Raw genomic sequence first — 22,811 nt, forward strand, 5'->3', positions numbered from 1 at the left:
TGGCACTGTGGATTGAGTGTTGGCCTTCGAACCAAAGGGTCACCAGTTCAATTCCTAGTCAAGGGCATATGCTTGGGTTGCAGGCCAGGTTCCCCAGTAGGGGGTGCATGAGAAGCAACCACACATTGATGTTTTTCTCTTCCTTTCTTTCTCCCTCCCCTCCCCTCTCTAAAAATAAATAAATAAAATCTTTAAAAAAAGAAGTATTCAAAGTGATGAAGAGCAAGGACCTATGACCTAGATTACTCTATCCAGTGAAACAATTAATTTAGAATGAAAGGGCAGATAAAATACTTCACAGGCAAGGTAAAACGAAAGGAGTTCATCATCACCAAGCCATTATTACATGAAATGTTAAAGGGACTTATTAAAGAAAAAGAATAAGATCAAAACTATTAACAGTGAAATGACAACAAATTCACAACTATCAAAAACTGAATGTAAAAAAAACAAACTAAGCAAACAACCAGAACAGAAACAGAATCATAGACATGGAGATCATCTGGAGGATTGGTTATCAACTAGGATGGGGGAGGAAAAGAATAGGGGTAAAAGTGCATGATTAGGAAGTGTAATTGATAAGTACAAAATAGGAGATATTAAGAACAGTATAGGAAATGGAGAAGTCAAAGAACTTATATGCATGGTCCATGGACATGAACTAAGAGAAGGGGATTGCTGAAAGTAATGGGAATACTGGGTAGAGTAGATCAAAGGGGGACCACTGTAATAGCATAATCAATAAAGTATATTAAACAATTAAAAATATAAAAATCTTTAAAAATGGAAAATAAAAAAGAAATTTTATGTGTGGTCACATCGAATAAGATTGAATAAATATAATCAAGTAAATGAATATAAATTTTAAAAGTAAGCTGATGCAAAATTAGAACTTGGTTCTCTCTTTTTCTGTTACAAGGGTGGTTTTCCTGTATATTGGTCTGCTCCTGGTATGATATTGTGAAAAGTTTTCTACCTACAAAATAAATAATCTATGTTTTATCAAAATAATATTCTATTTTATGTTGCCTTATTGAAGTTCTTGATTACATAATAAAACTGAATCTTCTCAATTATAAAAGCTGAAGTTTGAGTTACAGTCTTATAACCTTCTGTATTTGTCTTTGAGATCTTTTATTATCACTTTGGTTAAGTGCATAGTTAAATATTATTTCACGGTAATCTACGACCTTTTCAGTCAAATGTCCTAACTTTTTGGTACATTCTAAATGAAGTCTTACTGACCTAAGGATAACTCTGAGGTGCTCTAGAGGGCCCCTTATAAAAAAAGAGATATTGAACTAATTAGGTTTATATTAAATTGATAAGGCTTATGATATATTAAATTGCATGGAAGATATTGTCAATTAAGTGATGATAACCTTCCAGGGTATATTAAATTAGAATCCGAGTAAGGGTGATAGGGAAGTTGAAGATCAGTGTGAGGGTGAAGGTCATGCATGGTCAAGCTCAAGTTCAGGGTGATAGTCAAGGTCAGAGTGAGTATGAGAACTGGTGTGTCTAAGTGAACATCATGGTCAGAATCAGGCTGAGAGTTATGGAAAAGAGTCAGGTTTAAACAAGTGTCAGCAAGAGGGTAAAAGTCAGAGTTAAGGTGAGGGTGAGTATATGTTTCAGGATCAGGTTCAGAATAATGATCACTGTAAGCATCAGTTTGAGAATTAATGTCAGGGCCAGGGTAAAAGTGAGGATGAGGATCAAAGTTAGAGTAAGCATCGAGTTAAGTGTCAAGGTGAAAATGAGACTTATTTTAGGCTTAAGTGGAAGTCTGATCAAGGTGGCGGTTCAGATTCAGGGTACATATAGGTTTAATGATCAGTTAATGGTTTGGATAAAAGTGTCATGGTGAAGATCAAAGTCATGGTCAGGTTCAGAGTCACAGTGAGCATTATAGTGAGTGTTAAGGTCCGGGTCAGCATCACAGTTAGCACCATGTAAGGGTCAGAATGAGAATGAGATTCAGTCAGTTTCAGGGTCATGGTGATGATAGAGTCAAGAGAAGTGTGAACTCGAGGTTTGAATGAGGTTTCAGGGGATGGCTGCAGCAAGTGTCAAGGTCTTGATGAGGATGAGGGTCTGATTAGTGTTAGGATAGAGGTCAAGGTAAGGGTCAGAGTCAAGGTTAGGGTGAGTGTGAGTGTCAACATCACAGTAAGCTTTAAAGATTTTTTTAAATTTATTTATCTTTACAGGGGAAGGGAAGGAGAGAGGGAGAGAAACATCAATGTATGGTTGCCTTTCATGCGTCCCCTGCTGGGAGTTGGCCTGCAGGGAACTGGCCTGCAACCCAGGCATGTGCCCTGACTGGGAATCGAACCGCGATCCTCTGATTCGCGGGCCTGCACTCAATCCACTGAGCTACACCAGCCAGGGCACAGTAAGCTTTAAATAAAGATCAAGTCCTGGCTGAGTGTGGCTCAGTGGATTGAGTGTTGGCCTGTGAACCTAAGGTGCCAGTTCAATTCCCAATCAGGATACATGCCTGGGTTAAAGGCCAGGTCCCCAAGGGAGGGCATGTGAGAGGCAACCAATTAATATATCTCTCTTGCACATTGATGTTTCTCTCCCTCCCTTCTCCTCTTTCTAAAAATAAATAAATAAAATCTTTAAAAATATTTTTAAATAAATAAATAAAGCTCAAAATAAAGATGAGATTCATTGTAGAGTAGGATTAGGGTCAGGTCAGGGTGAGGGTCACAATCAGGGTCAGGTTTATTGTCAACCTCATAGTAAGTGCCATGGTCAGTATGATGGTCATAACCAGGGTCAGAGACAGTGTGTGCAACCAGTTCAGGGTCATGTTGAGGATGAGAAATCAGTCAGTGTTGGTGTGAGCATCAGGATCAGAGTTAGGCTGAACATATGAATCACAGTCATGGACAGTGTTAGGGTGAGCTTTAGGGTCATATTCTGAGTGAGTGTCAGGGTCAGTTTTAAAGTTAGAGACAGGATGGAAGTTCAGGTGAGAGTCACAGGGACAGGGTAAGGGTTAGGGTTAGAGTCAGGATGATGATCAGAGTGAGATTGAAGTAGAAGGTCACCATCAGGATCATGGTAATTTGAGTGTGAAAAACAGGGTAAAAGTCAGAATGAAGATGAGTTTTAGTATCACTTACAGTATCAGGGATAAGACCAAAAGATTTAGGGTTAAGATGGGTGTGAAAGTGAGGTTTAATTTCAAAGTTATTTCTTAGGGGAGTGTTGGGTGAGTTCAAAGTCAGGGTTAGGGTTTGGGTGAAGCAAGAGTCAAGTTAAAAGGTTAGCACCATGGTGAGGGCTGGATCAGGGTGAGAATTAGCATCAAGATATGCTATATGTCAAGGTGAGGTTATGACAAACATCAGAGACACGTTGAGTGTCAACATTGGGGTAATGATCAAGGCCAATGTGAGGAACAGGTCTAGGTTAGCATGACAGGACAATCAAAACTGGTGACAAGGTTACATCAGTGTCAGAGTTAGAGTGAACTTAAGGGTACAAATCATGCTCAGTGTCATGGAACTTGTATAATTTTGTTAACCAATGTCACCCCAATAAATTCAATAAAAGGAAAAATGTAAATCAGGATGAGAATGAAAATTAGAATCAATGTGAAGATTAGCTTCAGGGTCAGAGTTGTGGTGATGGTCATATTAAAGGTCAGAATTTGGATCATAGTGAGAGTATGAAAGAGTGTGAGGGTCAGAGTGAGTGTCAAGTAAAGGTTAGGGTAAGAAGAACGGTCTGAATCAGAATCAGGGCCAGGGTCAAATAGATTGTCAATGGAAGAGTCAGCATGAGGGTCACAGGGTGATGGTCATTGTGAGAGATTCTCACATAAGGGAGGATAAGCATCTGAGTTGTTTGTGTCAAGATGAGCACCAGGATCTGGTCAGGGTGAATATCAGTGTAAGAGACATGGTCAGTAGCAGAATCAGGCTGAGGGTCTGAGAGAAGGTTCAGAACTGGATGAGCGTGAAGGTCAGGCCAGGTCAGATCAGTGTTAGGGTGAGACTGAGGATGAAGGTCAGTTTCACAGTGTGAATTGAGTTAGGCAAATGTTCATGGATAAGATAAGGGTCAGAGTCTGGGTAAGAGTCGATGTGAATTGCAGTATCTTGGGGAGGGTGTGCTTCACAATCAGAATCAGAGTTATGTTCAAGTACATAGTGATGATCAGGGTCAATTTGAGTGTAGGAGTGAGGTTTTGGTTAGGCTAACAGTGAGGTTAGATTCAAAGTGTGGGTCAGGGTCAAGGTAAGTGTGAGGGTGAGGTCAAAAGTAAAAGTTAGAGTAAAAATGCAGATCTGAGTAAGCATTTACTTACTCAGAGGGTCATGTTCAAGGTCAAGTTCAGGACATGGTAAGAAGCATGGTCTTATTCAGAGTATGATTTCAGGTTCAGTCAAGAGAAAGGTTGGCATCTGGTACATTTAAGGATGAAGATCAAAGTCGGGTTTGGAGTGAGAGGTTCGTATGAATTATTGGGTCTTGATGAATATAAGGGTCATGCTCAAAATCATGTTGAATCATTGTGAGGATCAGAATGGGGGTCAGTGTCAGACCCTGGATGAAAAGTCAAAAGTGTGGCAAATTTGCATAGTCGTGCTCAGGATGAGGGTCAGGGTCAATTTCAGGATCAGGGTCAGGGTCAGGATCAGGGTTGGGTGTCAACTTGAGCCAGGGTAAGGGGGGGTGGTGTCAGAGTCAGGCTGAGAGTCTGGTTCAAGTCCAGCATAAGTTTCACATTCAAGGCAACTTCAAGGACATAGTGAAGGTATGTGTGAGAATTATTGTAGAGTCAGGGTCAGGGTCAGGTAAATGTCAAGTTTGTGGTCATTGTGACAGTCATGATAAGGCTGAGATTCAGGCTACAGTAAAGATCAAGTTAAGTGCTGGTGTAGGGTTAGCTCCAATTGTAGGATCGGGATAAAGATGAAACTGAAGGTAAAGGTGAGTGTGAGGGTCAGGGTCAAGTATAGAATCAGGGTCAGGGTGAGAATTAAATAGAATGTCTAAATGAGAATCAGAATCACAGTCATAGTGATTGACATGATGAGAAAGACACTAGTTAAGAGTGAGCATTAACCCTGGCTGGTGTGGCTCAGTGGATTGAGTGTTGACCTGAGAAACCAAAGGGTCACTGGTTCAATTCCCAGTCTAGTGTTGGAGACACCAGCCCACAGTGTCCAGTGTCATGGACGAGACAAAATAAATTCACATGGACTACCGAGTCCTGTGGAGGAAAAGGGATGGCATGGCTACTTTCTCAGGGGGAGAGTACCTCAGAGCAGCCTGGCCACTCGGAGCATCCCGACCCTTGCCTTGACAAGCTTTTATTGGTTTTCTAATAGCATACATCGAAGAAGGTTTTCATTCATTATACTTAGGTTTGCTTTAGGTAATTACTTTTTACAGATAGCAACAGAAGGGATGTTACTGATTACTTCCTACAGATTAAAAAAGAAAAATGTTGCAAATGCAAGGGAACGATAAGAGTCACAGGTCTGGTTACACTTCAGTCCTTGGGAGAATTAGCACAGACTTCAGGAAGTTACGTTAAAGACATGCAGCAAGCGTTTACTACCTGAATGCAGGGTGAGAAAGTTTTAGCAAGAGCAAGTCACAAAGCAGCCTAGGTATAATGCAGGCCTGATTTCCCACGGATGAACTTCTTCATGGGCGTGGTCCTGCATATGAACTTGCTCCCCACTGGTTTTCCACATGGGTGGGCCAGGTCCCCAGTGGGGGATGTGCAAGAGGCAACCACACATTGATGTTTCTTTCCCTTTCTTTCCCCCTCCCTCCCTCTCTCTAAAAAAATTAAAATAGGTTTATGGGACTTCCGCCAAGATGGAGGCATAGGTGGAAACACTGTGCCTTCTCCCACAACCAAGTTTGAACACAACAAAGGTTTGGAGAAACAAAGACACAACCAAAGGACAGAAAATTGAATTATACGGAAGTCCGACTACATCTAACCCTTCAACGGGGATGGTAAGAGGGGCGGAGCCAGCAGCGAGCAGGGTCGGGCAGGAGAGGTCCCCGGACCCAAGCGCGCAGGAAGCCCGGAACCAGCTGGGGTGCAGGGCAGACTGACCTTGGTCACACATTCGCACACAGTGAGACAGACCACACAGGCCCCAGGGGGCAAGGTATGACGGTGGTGGCACACTTGCGTGCAGTGGGACGAAACGTGTGGGCCCGGTGACGGCAGCAGCGGCGGCACCAGTGAGGGCCGAGGCAGCAGGCGGCAGACAGGACGCCATAGTCCCTCTTTGACCCCGCTCCCACATACAGCATCACAACCCAGGGACTTAGTTGCCCTGTTCTAGTGAACACATTAGGGCTCTGATCCTGCTATGGAGCAGGCACGAACAGCCCAAAAGATGGTGCAAGAAGAACTCAAAGCCCCAGAGCCAATAACTCTCAGTGACCAAGAAATTGCCAGCCTCTCAGAAGCACAATTCAAGACACTATTTATCAGGATGCTCACAGAACTGGTAGATTATAGTCACAAATTAGAGGAACATAGTCACAAATTAGAGGAACATATGAAGGCTAAACTAATTGAAATGAAGGGAGATGTCCAGGAAACCAATAGTGATGGAAAGGAAACTGGGACTCAAATCAATGGAATGGACCAGAAGGAAGAACAAAACATCCCACCAGAAAGGAATGAAGAAATGAGAATTCAAAAAAATGAGGAGAGGCTTAGGAACCTCCAGGATATCTTTAAACGTTCCAACATCCGGATTATAGGGGTACCAGAAGGGGGAAAGGAACAGCCACGAGTGGAAAACTTATTTGAACAAATAATAAAGGAGAATTCCCCAGTCTGGCAAAGGAAATAGACTTCCAGGAAATCCAGGAAGCTCAGAGAGTGCCAAAGAAGTTGGACCCAAGAAGGAATACACCAAGGCACATCATAATTACATTAGCCAAGACTAAAATGAAGGAGAGAATCCTAGAAGCAGCAAGAGATAAGGGGACAGTCACCTACAAAGGAGTACCCATCAAACTGTCAGTGGATTTCTCAAAAGAGAAAGTCATTCCAAGAGAAGAGAAGTATTCCAAGTCATGAAATCCAAAGACCTACATCCAAGATTGCTTTATCCAGCAAAACTTTCATTTAGAATGGAAGGACAGATAAAGTGCTTCTCAGATAAGGTCAAGTTCAAGGAGTTCATCATCACCAAGCCCTTATTATATGAAATGCTAAAGGGACTTATCTAAGAAAAAGAAGATGAAAAATATTAACAGTGAAAGGACAGCAAACACACAGTTATTAACAACCACACCTAAAACAAAAGCAAACCAAGAGGACAGCTAGATCAGGAGTGGAACCATAGAAATGAAGAACACATGGAGGGTTAGAAACAGGGGGGTGGGAGGGGGAGAAGGCACAGAAAATAGCATAGAGGGTAGGTAGAAAATAGATAGGGGGGAAGGCAAGAATAGTGGGGGAAATATAGAATCCAAAGAACTTGAGACACGTGGTTATAAACTAAGGGGGGGAGAATGGTGGGGGAGGGAGGGTGCGAGTGGAGAGGAATGAAGGGGGGGAATAGAGCAACTGTAATGGTATAATCAATAAAATATATTTTTAAAAAATTAAAATAAGTAAAATCTTTAAGAAAAAATAAAAGAGTGAGCATCACAGTGAGGTTTAGGTATAGAGCAGAAGCAGCACCAAAAGTAGCACCAGAATGGGTATGAATCAAGACAAGAGTGCATATATACCTCAGGGTCAGAGTCATGGTCATGATCACTGTCTAGGTAAAACTTAGGATCAGAGCCAGGATCATGGTGAGAGTTCCAGTGTCACCATCAACTAAGGGTCAGGTGACTAGAGGTTCAGTGTCAGTGTGAAAGCAAGGACATGATGAGGGTCAGGGTGGGGTTAGCATCAATGTAGCGTGATGGTCATACTGAAGTCACAGTCAGGGTCTGCATCAGGTTGAATGTCATGTTAGTGTCATACATAGCCAGGGTCATTTTGAAGGTCCAGGTCAGGGTAAGTATGGGGAAGTAGTTCAAGGTCAGGGTGAGGTTAAGAAATCAGTGTCAGGATTATCATCAAGGGAAAAGTCAGGGTGAGGGTCAGAGTCAGCATCCTTGTTTCAGGGTCAGGGTGAGATTCAGTCGTGTGCAATGTGAAGTTAAGGGTCAGAATCTAAGTCAGACACAGGGTAAGGCATGAGGGCCAAAGTCAGGTTAGGGTCAGAGTGCTTATGTGTATCAGGCTCAGAATCAACTTCAGAGTCAGTGTTTTGTCAGGGTTAGTATCAGAGTCAGGTTGAAGATCAAATTCAGTTTAAATTTTGAGGTATGGGGAGTTCAGAATCAGTCAGAGTCATATCAGAGATCAGTTTTGAGGGTGAGTCAGGGTGATTATTATTGTCAGAGACATGGTTAGTATCAGCATCAGACTGAGCATCTGAGAGAAGGCAAGTGTCAGAACTGGGTGGGGTTGAAGCTCAGAACGAGGTCAAGAGGATGAAGATAGGTTCAAGAACAGAGTGAGAGTAGATTCAGAGTCCAGTTCAGGGTCAGGATCAGGTTGGTCAGGTTCAGCATGCAATTCAGAGTAATAATCAGCTTAATGGTTCGTGTAAGGGTCAGTGTGAAGGTCTAGATCAGAGTAAAGCTGAATATCAGTTTTGATTTAGATTTATTCTGCAGGTCCAGTAAGGGTCAGGGTATGGCTCAGGTGTATAACAAAGTTGAAGGTAAGGGTCTGAGGCAGGTCAAAGTATGGATGAGGGTCAGTACAAATGTCAGATTCTCAGTGACAAAGGTCAGATTGAGGATGAGTATCATGGTCTGGGTTAGAGTCAGAAAGAGGGATATAGTGGGGTTCAGAGTCTGTGTTCTGTTCACAACCAGGGTCACAGGAGAGGCAGATTCAGGGTAAAGGTAAGGATTGGGTTGAGGGGCAGGGTCAGTGTCAGGATGAAGGTCATTGTCAGGACAGCTTGAGAGGTAAGGTCAGGATCAGGGTCCCAGTGGTAGTAGTGTCAGGATCAGCTTCAGGGTCAAAGTCAGTGTTGGTCAGTGTCAGGCTGATGATCCCAGTGAAGCTAAGGATCAGTTTCAGAATCAGAGTCAGTGTGTACTTAGGGCCTTAGTTAGGACTTGTCAGGGTCAATAAGAGGGTGAAGATAAAGGTCATGGTTAGGGTCAGGGACATGCTCAGAGTTAGTCAGTGTCACAATTAGTGTAGGGACATAGTGAGGATCAACTTCAGGGTTAGGGTCTGGATAAGATTCAGCTTGAGTTTCAAAGTCAGGGTAAAAGTTTGGGTCAGGTAAAGTTCACGGTCTTCAGCATCAGGATCAGCGTGAAGGTGAAAATGAGAGACAATGTCAGTGTGAAGCTCACACTTACCCTATTGGGAGGGTAAGTGTATCTATATCATGCTCAGGATAAAAGTCAAGTGGGATGGGGTGAGGGTCAGGGTGAAGTTAAAGGTGAGGTTCAAATTCAGAGTCAGCCCTAAGGTTAGGGTCAATATTAGGATGAGGATAAGGGCAAGGTTATGGCTATAATATTTCACCTTCTGTTTACAATCTTATTTCAAGTATTAATTCAGGTATGCTGACAGGTACTGCTGTGAAAGTAAAGGAAGCATTATGCTTCCTACTAACTCTGGTTAATTTTTCTGCAGAAACAATCATGGATTTGGGGTACTCACTGGTCTGCTCATTGAACTTTATTATTTTGAGCCATCAGATGCTGATGGTTCATACCATATCTCTGAAAAATCAAAATATTCCAAATTTTACTTCTTTGTAGATCCAAGACCAGATGCTTGGGTAACCAGCATGTGAAAACATGCAGTGAAGTTTAACAGGTTTCTGTCCTTAAAGTTTGTTTTAGAATTTCTCAATTTCATACAGCTTATGAAATAGTTAGAATGAAATTTAGATGTTGAACTTCCCATTTACTACAATATACCTGATAATTAGTCATCTTCCTTTGTCTGAGCATTTATGAAATTATCAGCCTGCAGCTCCAGAGGCTGGATAGTTCCACATTTATGGGAAGTTTATCTTCATCAATTGAGCCAAAGTGGTTTCTGACCATTCTTTTCAGCTGCACCTTATACAGCATTTGGAGCAAATCTAATGCTTTTAAAACAGGGTTCCTTGGTCTCTCTGCTCCACCCCTACACAGTAATCAGGTCTTTTTTGCAAAGGGGACACTATTGACTATTGTCCCAATTCAACAGCCCAGGGGCCCCATTAGTGGGCTAAGATTTTCTGGGGGTGCAGTGGGAAGGCCCTGCCTCCACATTAGCCACCAGTCGCACTTCAGAGGTGTCGGCTTCCCCGTTTCCCTGGGAGGTCGCAATTGTCTTGCTGGGTCTGGGGCCACCTCACACTGTTTCGGGGCACTGAGCTAGTTCCCTTTGGATCTTGAGCCAGACGACAGGGACCCCAAAACCAAAAGACAGAGGTGGGAGTGCACAGATACAAAATGAAAGCTTGCGGGAAGTTGGGATAAGAAAACAAGCCCTCTCAGCTTCATCCCTTTCCCGATGGAGAGGCAAGATAGCCAATGGCCCGAAGAGGGCAAAGAGAGCCCAGCTCCCTCCTTGGGCGCCTGCCAGGCCTCTTAGGCCCGCCCCTCCCGCCCACCACCTTGAGCCCTCCCCCCCCCCCCCCAGCCCTACCACGCTCGGAGGCTTTGCTTAGAGACCGTCCAGTCAGTGGGTCCCTCATTCTAACAACTTCATTTTGTTTTGTTTTGTTTTTAAAGCTCATGAGCCTGGTTCCACCCCAGAACCTTAAAATAAGGAAGCTTAAGGTCTGGAGGTCAGAGAGAAAGCAGGTCTAGCCTGGGGAATGACAGAAGGATGAGTCGGCAAGGAGGTAGGGCAGGGGAAAATCTGCCTCCAATCCTGGTATCTGGGACTAAGGAATGATGGCACCAAAATAAGGGGTTCTCCCCTGAAAAACAAGGGGTGTGTTAGGCAGTGCAGGAGATTGGAAAATTGAGGTGAGCGGACTCTTGCTTGATTCCATCCAGCACTGAATGGACAAGACTGGGAGACCTCCAATACTGTCTTCTAGACAAGCACATTACTGGGCCACAATTTCTGGAGAACTCCTAGCTCCCTCTTTTTTCAATGACCCCTGTCCCCAGCACTTTCTCTTTAGAGCCTGTCTCCCTGGCCCCTCTTTTAGGCTATTTTGGTGCTTCCCACTGCTACTTTATTAAATCTCCAAGATCATACCTAGGAAGCAGAACTGAAGGAAAGGCACCAACTGCTTCCACAAGTCAAGGACAGACAACTGAAGGAAAGCCAGAAGACAGCCAAACCAGTGTTGGTCTTTATTGAGGTGTCAAGGTAGAGTAACACCAAGAAGGAGCAGAGCCTGAGGACTCGATGTATACAGATGCAGGAATTAAGGGTTTCTTTGAAAGGCAGGCCTCAGCCTCTGGGCTAGGAGAAAAGCACTGGGTGATGCGGGTGCTCACAAGGACTTCAGGAATGCCCTATATTTGTCCAGGAAAGGGACAGACAGGGTCTTCAGCTCTTGCCGGAGTTCCTCCAGAGCCCTGTCCTGCTCTTCCTGCTCTCCTGTCACATGTTGCCTGTAATAGTTGATGTACAAGTTCACCCAGTCATCCACCATAGTCACCATGTCTTCTTCAGAGACAAGAGGTTCACTGAAGACCTGGGGGAGGGGGAGGGAGAGAATGAGGTTAGCGATGTGAGTCGGGAATAACCCACAGACTCTGCCATCCTCTTTTCTCTGATTGGTATTTCCTGTCTCTAGTTGTTTCTATCAATTCTCCCAGCTCCAAATTATTCTCTCTTCTCTGCCCTCACCCACCCTTCAACACACTAGTCCTGTCTTTTGAAACAGGTTACTTGAACTTACCTGCTGATTCAGCAAAGCATTAAATTCCTTTATTCCCGTGGAAATGAGATCTTTATTAGCCTGAAGAAGTGCCATCTGCCTGTTTAGAGAAAGAAAAATTTAAGTATCCTTTTCTCTCATTTCTGGGTATTTCCCGCAATTCCCTCACTCCACTAACTTGCGGGAAGTTAAAAATTGCTGGTGCCCTGCAAGGTCACCTCCCCCCCAAATACCTTCCAAATCCTACCCTGCTGTGAAATCATGTTTCTCCCAGGTTTGCTTACCTTTAGGTCCAGCAGTGCTGTTAAGCCTCACCCACACTTTTCAGGGTATGTATGTCCCTCTGTGCTAAGCTAGCTGTAAGCAAGGAGTTAAGTGTCAGTCTAAGAGGAAAACGCCCTGCATCTAGGTCCTGAGGAGGAGTGATAGTCAACCTGGGGAGTGGAAGGAGGGAGAGGCTTCCCCGGAGTGAGAGAGATAGCAAGGCCACAAAAACAGATAAATGGAGAGGCCCAGGAAACCAAACCAGAGCCAGACCCTTGCCCTCTGCCCCACACCACAGAATCCAGGTTCCAAATGCTCACAAAACTAAAATTAACTGAGTTTATCAGTTCATAGATGATATATTATTAGCAGCTTACATTATTTTTACCATTGATGCCAGGTACTGTTTCAAGCATTTGTTAAGGTATTTATCCTTATAAAAAGTCCTATTAGGCAGCTACTAGTTACGTCACAATTTGCAGATGAGCCATCTGTAAGATATGGGGACTGACCTCTATCTACCAGGCTGTGTTCTGCAAGAATGGAAATGGAAATGTCTTGTTCTCTAACATATCACTAGGTACTCAACAGAGTAGAAACACTCTTTTTCTTCTTTTAAATATTTTCCTAATGTTTTCCAGTTTTAGACGTTTTTCAAATTTCAGAACACCGCACTAACTGAGATGAGTGAAACATAACAAAAAACGTACTCTGAAAAAGGGGATTCTTTCTGTTCCTTCCTCTACAAAGTAACCAGCATTAAAGATGTGTGCACTTCCTGTCACATCTTTCTACATTCAAAAATCAACATTCAAAGTTCACAGCACCTTTATACTCATAGATATTTGCTGATTTTTTCATTTATAGCATTTTCTTAACATACAGCAAAATTGAGCACTTTTTGGTGTAAAATTCGTGAATTTTAATACATAGATTCATGTAACCACTACCACAATCAGGATACAGAACATTTCCATCACCTCCAAAAAACTCCTCCCTGCTACCCCTTTGTAGTAACCTCCAGTCCCCTCACTAAACCCTACCAAGCATTGACCTGTTCCCCAACACGACAGTTCCGCATTTTGTAGGATATCTTATAATGGAATCATATAGCACGTAACCTTTAGGACTGGCTCCTTTCACTCAGAACAACACCTTTAAGATTCATCCAAGTTGTTGGAAGTAGCAGCGAGCATTCCTTCTCACTGCTGAGTGTGCATCCCGTGGACACACTCCTGTTTATCATTCACTCACTGACGGACAACTGGGTTGATCAGTTTGGGGCAAGCATGACAGAGTTGCTGTAAATATCTGTGTGCAGATTTTTGTGTGAATATGTTTTCATTGATCTAGGGTAGAAACTATTTGTTGCCACTAGAAGAAATAATTACAATACAACCTGACCAAGCTTTTTAAAGGAATAATTTGATAATACTTGCTCAAATTAAAATACACATGCCTTTCAACCCAATGATGCCACCTTGGCCTCTATTTTTTAAAAAATGTTGAAAAAAACTAAAAATAAAGAATGCTCATAATCAATGCACGAAAAACTCTGTACGAGGAATTTGCCATGCCAGTCTGTAATAATGAAAAGGCAGAATCAACCTGAAGGTCCGTTAACATGGGAGTCTAAAGAAATTTTGGCACATTTATACTAAGGCATGACATGCATCTATTAAAATAAATAAGCCCTGATTGGTGTTGCTCAGTTCGTGGAGCACCATCCTGCAAAGCAAAAGGTCAGGGCGCACACCTGGGTTGCAGGTTCAGTCCCCAGTCCGGGCATGTAAAAAAAGCAACCAAAAGCAACCAATTAGTGTTACTCACATCGATGTGTCTCTCCCTCTTTCTCTCTCTCTTCCCCTCTCTCTTAAAAAAAAAAAAAAAAGGAAGCCCTAGCAGGCATGTGGTGTGTCTCAGTGTATTGAGCATTGGCCTGTGAACCAGAAGGTAACTGGTTCAATTCCCAGTCAGGGCACATGCCTCAGTTGTGGGCTGGATGCCCAGCTGGGGGTGTGCAAGAGGCAACCACACATTAATGTTTCTCTCCCTCTCTTTCTCCATCCCTTCCTGTGTTTCTAAAAATAAATACATAAAGTCTTTAAAAAATTAAATTAAAAAAATTAAATTCGCCTTGGTTGGTGTGGTTCAGTGGATTGAGCACCGGCCTGCCAACCAAAGGGTCGCCAGTTAGATTCCCAGTCAGGGCACATGCCTGGGTTTTCAGCCAGGTCCCTAGTAGAGGGTGTGTGAGAGGCAACCACACATTGATGTTTCTCTCCCTCTTTCTCCCTCCCTTCCCCTCTGTCTAAAAATAAATAAAATCTGACTTCCCGCCAAGATGGAGGCATAGGTGGGAACACTGTACCCCCTCCCACAACTAAATTTGGAGACAGCTAAGTTTTAGAAACAAAAACGCAGCCAAAACAGTGAAAATTGAACTGTACGGAAGTCTGACAACAACGAACCACTCAGCCAGACCGGTAGGAGGGGCGGAGTCAGCGACAGAGTCAGCAGCGCAGCAGGTCGGGCTGGAAAGATCACTTGGTCTGACCAACCCAGGAGCAGAGGTGGAGGTGGTTGGTGGATCCCAGGCGTGGGGTGGTGACGGGCAGGCCCAGTGAGGGTGCAGGGCGACTGGCTGACTGTGGTCACACATTTGCACACAGATAAACCAAGCGAAGGAGTGAACAATGAGACAGACCGCCCAGGCTAGTGCCCCAGCGAACCAGAATTAGAGCCTGAAAGTGCCAACTGGAAAAACTTTCAGGGTCAAGGGGCCGGGAGAGGCTCTCAGGCCACAGAGAATTTGTTGGAGAGACCCACAGGATCCTAGAGAGTACACGAGCCCACACACCCAGGAACCAGTACCAGAGGGGCCCAGTTTGCTTGTGGGAGGCCACAGAGGGGACAGAAATCTGAGAGAGAGCGGAGCAGAGCAAAGTGCCATTTTTCCCCCTCTCTGATCACGCCCCCACATACAGCGGCACAAGCCAGTGACTGGGTTGCCCAGCCCTGGTGAACACTTAAGGCTCCACCCCTCATACATAACAGGTGCAAACAGACCAAACATTATGACTCAAGAACAGCTCCAAGTCCCACAGCCTATAATTCTAAGTGACCAAAAATAGCCAGCCTTTCAGATGCACAGTTCAAAATATTGGTGATCAGGATGCTCACAGAATTGGTTGATTTTAGTCACAAATTAGAGGAACATATGAAGGCTAAACTGATTGAAATGAAAGGAAATGCACAGGAAACCAATAGTGATGGAAAGGAAGCTGGGACTCACTCAAATCAAGGGAGTGGACCAGAAGGAAGAAAGAAACAACCAAACAGAAAAGAAGAAACAAACAAGAATTCAGAAAATGAGGAGAGGCTTAGGAACCTTCAGGACATCTTTAAATGTTCCAACATCCAGATTACAAGGGTACCAGAAGGCGAAGAGGAACAGCCATAAGTGGAAAACTTATTTGAACAAATAATAAAGGAGAACTTCCCTAGTCTGGCAAAGGAAATAGACTTCCAGGAAATCCAGGAAGCTCAGAGAGTCCCAAAGAAGTTGGACCCAAGAAGGAACACACCCAGGCACATCAGAATTACACTACCCAAGATCAAAATGAAGGAGAGAGTCCTAGAAGCAGCAAGAGATAAGGGGACAGTCACCTACAAAGAACTTCCCATCAGACTGTCAGCGGATTTCTCAAAAGAGACTTTAGAGGCAAGAAGGGGCTGGAAAGAAGTATTCCAAGTCATGAAATCCAGAGATATACATCCAAGATTGCTCTATCCAGCAAAGCTTTCATTTAGAATGGAAGGACAGATGAAGTGCTTCTCAGATAAGGTCAAGTTCAAGGAGTTCATCATCATCAAGCCCTTATTCTATGAAATGTTAAAGGGACTTATCTAAGAAAAAGAAGATAAAAAATATGAACAGTGAAAGGACAGCAAACTCGCAGTTATTAACGACCACACCTAAAACAAAAGCAAACTAAGAGGACAGCTAGGTCAGAAGCAGAACCATAGAAATGGAGATCACACGGAAAGTTAGGAACAGGGGAGTGGGAGGAGGAGAAGCGGGGAGAAGGTATAGAATAAGTAGCATAGACGATAGGTAGAAAATCGACAGGTGGGGAGGGCAAGAATAGTATGGGAAGTGCAGAATCTAAAGAACTTGTGACACATGGACATGAATGAAAGGGGGGCAATGGTGGGGGAGGGGTGTGCAGGGTGGAGGGGAGTGAAGGAGGGGAATGGGACAACTGTAATGGCATAATCAATAAAATATATTAAGAAAAAAGAAAAATAAATAAAATCTTTTTTAAAAAATTAAAAATTTTTAATTAAAAAATAATATAATAAAATAAATGGAGTAGATACATAGGTACTGGTATGAAAATATCTCTAAGACCATGAATGTTAAATGAACTATAGTTAGAGCAGGCTATCCCAGGCAGCAAGTACGGGGGTACAAGAATGGAGGTTAAGTATAAAATCTCTTTTTTGCTCTCTCTATGTAGAAAGGCAAACTATTTACTTCTTGGGATTTACTGGCATTTGTTGGAAGATAAATGTCAAGGGAGAATTTGGCATTATCACTTTGTATTATTATCTGAATTATCTAATAGCACAAATATATTCTTCTATTATTTTTTGTAATTCCTAAAAATATTTTAAAAGAGGAAAAATAGTATAGTTCTAAAATCATCAGCCTCAGGTGTAAACCCTGCCTTCAGTAACCACAAGAGCAGCAGCTCTCTAAATATTCGTTGAGTGAATAAGTGAATGGATGCTTTTGCCATTTTTAGTTTTGTAAATCTGAACTGACTTCACATATAGAAGCCTCAGTTAAGTCTGTAAAGGATGAATAAAACAAAACCTACCTTACAAAGGCTATTTAGAGAATAAATTTATTCAGTCCACAAAGTATTTTGTACCCACCTTCTACAGATACTGGTATAGGGCCCTGGGAATATATCAGTTTGAAAGACAACATTCCTGCCCTCCCGGAGCTGCTGTTTTAGCTGAGGAAGTAAAAGGGTGAATGATGAGCCACAAAGTCTGAGAGGTAGGCAGGGTACATATACAGAGCTTTGTGGGCCATAATGAAAAGTTTGTGTTTTATTTTCAAGTGTGAAGAAAAGGCATTGCTACTATGATCAATAAGACAAGAAATAACAAGTGTTGGGCCAGATGTAGAGGAAAAGGAACTCTAATGCACTGCTAGCGGGAATGTGAACAGGTACAGCCACTATAGAAAACAGTGTGGAGATTCCTCAGAAAATTGGGAATAGAGCTAGTCTTCCTTATGACTCAGGAATCCCTCTTCTGAGTATCTAACCCCCCCCCAATTTAAAACATGTATTTGTATAAATATATGTATCCTTATGTTCATTACAGAGTTATTCACAGTAGCCAGACATGGAAACAACCAAAGTGTCCTTTGATGGATGACTGTATAAGAAGATATGGTACATATAAACATTGGAATACTACTCAGCTATAAGAAAGGATGAAATACTGCCATCTGTGACAACATGGGTGGATCCTGAGAGTATCTTGCTAAGTGAAATAAGTCAGACAGAAAAGGAGAAGAACCAAATGACTTTGATTCACAGAGATGTGATCAGATTACTGGGGAGGAGGAAGGGGCTGTAGGAGGAGGCAATGGAAAACAGTCTGGGACGGGATTGGCTGAGAAGCTGAATGCCTCCAGAGTGCATGGAAGTATAGGTTAAAAGATTTGAAATAAAGAAGGGCTCTTGGTCTCCCGGACTAGCGGTCTCTGGCTCTTGGGCTTGCTCACTGGCTCTTTCTTGCTTGAGGATGCCTGTGTGATCGTGCTGCAGCTGCCTGTGTTTCCCAGCAAATGGTATTTTGGATGGGAAGGAACTCCTAGCACAGCCCAGGACCAGGCTGGCCTGGCAGAGGGAGGCAGGGCTATTCTCCTTTGGGTGTTCTCGAGGGACTGGGCTCTGAGACAGAAGCCTGCCATTCTTCCACAATTGTGTGGCTTTTGTGTCTTATGTTGTTTTCATTTGTAAACTAACCCTATAGAAATAAGATAATTAAAACTAACAAGCTATGCTAGGAGAACTCAGTTAAGAGTTTAGCCTTAATTGGTAGGCTTAAATGATTAAAGCTGCAACTAAGGAGTGTTTAGCCTTAATTGATAGTCTTGCGAGACTAATGCATGTGGGAAGCTGTTATTCTAAAATTGTGGAGCTTTTGAATAAAGAATTCTTTCCTTTATCACTAAACCTTTGCCTTTGGAATTTTGCCTAGAGGATGGCGGCAGGCAGTGGGATCCAAACTGCTGTTCAGTAACAATTTCACTCTTGTGGGGTATAAAACAGAAAATAACTAAAGAACAAACAAAATAAATGAACTCATAGACACAGATAACAGTGTGGTGGTTACCAGAGGGGAAGAGGGATGCAGGGAGGATTAGGAGGGGAGAGGTGTCACCAAATACATAGTGACAGAAGGAAAGGAGTCTTTGGGTGGTGAGCGCACAGTGCAACATACAGATGATGTGTTATAGAATTGTACACTTGAAACTCATGTAGGGTTATTAACTAAGATCATTCCAACACATTTAATTTAAAGAAAAGAAAAACCACTGAAGGATTCGGAGGAGAATGTTGCAAACTTCTTCAGTAAAAGTAGTAAGTAGCCCCTGAAAGGTTTTAAGCAGGGGGATTTTAAGCTGTGTGAAGAGTGGGCTGTAATAGGTGCTGACCATGTGGGGTTCAGAACAAGTCACCCCAAGGTGTGCCTCTGTGGTATGCAGTTTGTTTTAATCTAGAGGCAACCAAAACACTGTGGGCTCAAGAGGAACTTCTGCCCCAATTTAACTACGAGTAGGGGTCCTGAGCATAATAAGAGATTATCAGAGATAACATTTTTAACCCATCTGTAGGGCCAGGGACTTCTGATTACTAAACATCTGTCCTCAGGATCCTTCAGTAACCTTCTGGGGCCCTTACCTAATCCTTACTCAGAATGTCACAGTAGTACATAGTGGATGAAAAGGGGTGTGGTAATAAATCATAAATTCCTAACTGCACAGGACATGGTGGGGAAAGAACCACAGAAGTTCTTTAGTGAAAATTTAGGCAAGCCCTGCCCATTGTTATTGTACATCTAGGTTCACGCACCTTGGACATGCTAGATAACCTTGTGAGGTTACTTTCCACCTCTGGACTTGTCGGTTTTATTACAGAACCCCCCTTTTTTCCACAACAGCATGTACTATATGCCAAACATAGTTTAAGAACTTCTCATTCATATGGACGAAAAAGGGGTTCTATTGAAAGTAACCTCACAGGGTGGTCTGATCATAAACTCCTTAACTGGGCAGGTCATGGTGGGTGATGACACTCCAGGCATTTTAACTGGTATATCTTTGCCTTAAGCAAGCCCTGTCCATTTTTTCTGTGCATTTGGGTTAACACACCTTTGAAATGACTCCTTTGTCCTGTACTCCAACTCCTGCCTTGCTTTCTCCCACCTTCATGTAACTTTCCTATGTTCCTTCCTTTTTTTTAAATTTTGAGAGTAGACCAGATCTAATGTTTATTAGATCTGGGGACAGTGAGGCAAGAAAGGGCTTCAGACAGAAGAAGCAACAGGAGAGAGCTCAGGCGGGGTTGCTTTGGCTCACTAGCAATGTATGTTGTGGGAAAGCAGCGAAGCCCAGATGGGGCTGCTGTCAGCTCCCCGGACAGTCAGAGAAAAGGTGACCTTGGAGACAGCTTCAGATTAGCCTGGGATGGGCAGACACCACTGCCCATTGCTCTCCTTGTTGCAAGTCTCACAGGGATCCTTAGAGTCTAGAAGAAAATTTACTCAAAAAAGAGATTTGAGCCCAGGCTGGTGTTAGTTCAGTGGATTAAGCACCAGCCTGTGAATCCAAGGGTCACCAGTTTGATTCCCAATCGGGGCACAAGCCTGGGTTTTGGGCCAGGTCCCAGGTTGGGGATGTGCTAGGGGTAAATGTTATGGTAGAATGAGCAGCCAGAGCAGAAATAAAGGCAGGGCCCTCACCACTGCAAACTAACCAGAACTGAATACAGGAGGCTAAAAGCAAAATCTCACCCACTGACCCAATAATGCTGAGCCTGGTCTGATAAGGCTGCCAGGCATTCCAAGCAACACAAATAGACTATGATAGTGCAGGGGGGTGGCCCTTGAAAGTCTGTGTGTGTCATCTCCACTAGCTGGAAAAAGGAAAACCTTGAGACTGTATATTCATCCCAAGGCCTAGAAGGGAGAACAGGGAGACTACAGGGCCCAAAGAAAAGCCCATAAAACAACTCTGATTAACTGCCTGTCTCCTGTCATGTATACAAAACGAACAAATAGAGCCTGGAGCAAGCTAAGGATTGGGGGTAATAGACCCACATACCTATGTTTAGGGAGTCATGTCCCCCAGGAAAGCTGGCACCACCTTTACTTTTTAATCAATATGTAGCTTCTTCACCCCCACCCACCACTATATAAGTCCTCAGAACAAAGGACTCGCTCTCCTGCCAGTCTTGGGTCTTTTTTGCCACATGGGGGCCTCTGGGCCACCTGGCTTCTGGCCACCAGGACCTTGGCCACCCCTCTTTTGGCCACCCAGCTTCTAGCCACCTGGCCTCTGGCCATCCTTGCATTTGCTTTCTCATTAGAACTTAGCACTAATAAACTGCTTGATGGCAGCAGGCTCACTGATCTGTAATTCTTTTCTGCGTTGGTGAGAAGAAACAAGTTTCTCCCATAACGCAACCACTCACACATCAATGTTTCTCTCCCTCTCTTTTCCCCTCCCTTCTCATCTCTAAAGACAAACAAAATCTTAAAAAAAAAAGATTTGAGTGGGCATACCCCAAGGAGAGTGTGTGCCCTATGTTCCCTCCTTAATTCCAAATGTATAAGAGAAGCTGCAAACTGCCATTCTGAGAAGCATTTTTCTGTTGAGATATTGCTTCTAGGAGTATCCTCTGTATGGCTCAGACAAATTCTTATAAAAATTCTCTACAGGTTTGAGTGTTCTTATGTAGACATTCATTTAATCCTCATCCCAACCCTATGTGGTAGGTACTAGTATGATTCCCACTTTACAGATGATGAAACTGAAGGAGAGGTAAGAAACTTGCCCAAGATCTCAAAGATATGAAGTGACAGACCCTGAACTCAAACTTGAGGCCCCCTCATGAGATTCATTCACAGAGGTTGGCCTCAGAGTTCCATATACTCACAGAAGCTAACATTGAAAATATTACACATTTTGTAACCCAACAAGCAACTCAAATTTAAAAAAAGAGAAATGAAGTCCCCTGGGCCCATCTCAGAGAGGCTCTATATAGGTCTGAGATAAGTTAAGGGGGTGGAAGGGCATTTTAGGCTGAGGTCACAGAGGAAGGTGATAGTTGGAAGAATCAGAAGTTTTAAGCAGGGAGTCAAACAGGGAGGGAGTGGGTGTCCAAGAACGCCAGTATGGGAAAGGAACAAAGTTTCCTGTACCCTCAAGGTTCTCCTGGCTGGTGTAATCATCAAACAGGCATGAGACAGATAAGCAGGAGAAAATAACCAAATCTTTTATATATATGGAAACCCGACCTACATGAGAGGTTTGGAGACTTGTTCATACAGGCAAGGTTCAGAAACAGAAAAGGGGGATCTAGGTATATAAGACATTTTGAATTAGGGATGGCTAAGGTGTCTTGGGGGTTTCAAAGGGTCATTGTAGGATAAGAAGAACAAATGTTTGTTAAGTAAAAGTTTTCCCTGTCATATACATAAGTCAAAAAAAGTATTGCTGATAATCTTTTCATTACAGGCAAGGCCCCTAATTCAAGTTCTTCTAGGTAGTTAAGGAAGGGACAGAAGTTTCTCTTGAGCCTGTAGCTGAAATTCCTTTAGCTCAAAATCCATGTTTCACGAAAGCACTCTCTGGTTGACTCTTTCTGAACCCCCACACCAGGTTGAGGAATGGGGGTATTTTTTTCTCATAATAAGAGGGCGCTTTTGGCAAATTTCTACATTGGAGTCAGTACATTGCACTGAACAGGAAGGAGGGAGTAAGAAGACGAGAAAGAAAGGTGAGTTGCAGGGGAGAGAAAGTCTGAAGACTCCCCTCAACACACACACAAGAACTTTTTGCCTATCTCTCTTGTTTTCTGACACTATTAACTGCAATTCCTTCCTTTTCTCACTCCTCGGATGTCCTTAGGGTCCTTTCAGAAACAATTCAGTCTTGGGGAGAGCTGAAGGGCAGAGAATTTCTAGTAGCTCTGCAGAGCCACTCAGAAGAAAAACCAAAAACAAACACAAAGGGAAGTTTAACAGGGCCTCCTCAGGGAGAATATGGCCCAAATTCTCATCATACATTCATTTACAAGTATTTTTTCAGCACCTACTATTATGTTAGTTGCGTGGGACAAAGTATAAGTAAAATGTAGCTACGGGCCTCACAACAAAGAAGGTACCTGGAGCTCAGAGGGAGACACTAACTTGCAAATCACATAACTAAAAGTTCTGTGACCACTTTAATGCCAAGTTTCCTAAGAGGCGCTCTCTGATTCTCCCAAAACTGGAAGTCGCGGGCCCCAGAAATGCTGGTACTGTCCGCTGGCCAGTCAGTTCTCATTGCTCCCGCGGCTCCGCTACAAAATACTAGAAAGA

General features: G+C 43.3%; 1 protein-coding gene across 3 annotated transcripts; it reads right to left on the minus strand.

The window, feature by feature from the left end:
• Window positions 1-11,317: 11,317 nt before the first annotated feature.
• Window positions 11,318-22,431, minus strand: AHSP (alpha hemoglobin stabilizing protein). Of its 3 annotated transcripts, XM_037067259.1 has the most exons (5): window positions 22,343-22,431; window positions 17,082-17,164; window positions 12,158-12,226; window positions 11,895-11,973; window positions 11,318-11,687 (listed from the first exon to the last, which is right to left on the minus strand). In XM_037067259.1, exons 4-5 carry the CDS (start codon window positions 11,967-11,969, stop codon window positions 11,484-11,486), a joined length of 279 nt encoding a protein of 92 aa, XP_036923154.1. In that variant the 5' UTR covers window positions 11,970-11,973; window positions 12,158-12,226; window positions 17,082-17,164; window positions 22,343-22,431; the 3' UTR covers window positions 11,318-11,483. The 3 variants fall into 3 exon arrangements, with proteins under 3 accessions (XP_036923154.1, XP_036923156.1, XP_036923155.1); XM_037067261.1 differs by lacking the exons at window positions 12,158-12,226; window positions 22,343-22,431; XM_037067260.1 differs by lacking the exons at window positions 17,082-17,164; window positions 22,343-22,431 and having other exon boundaries at window positions 12,158-12,336.
• Between the last annotated feature and the right edge of the window lie 380 nt (window positions 22,432-22,811).

The sequence above is a fragment of the Sturnira hondurensis genome, unplaced genomic scaffold, assembly GCF_014824575.4.
Source record: "Sturnira hondurensis isolate 20B ecotype Veracruz unplaced genomic scaffold, ASM1482457v3 Scaffold0017094, whole genome shotgun sequence".
Lineage (NCBI taxonomy): Eukaryota > Metazoa > Chordata > Mammalia > Chiroptera > Phyllostomidae > Sturnira > Sturnira hondurensis.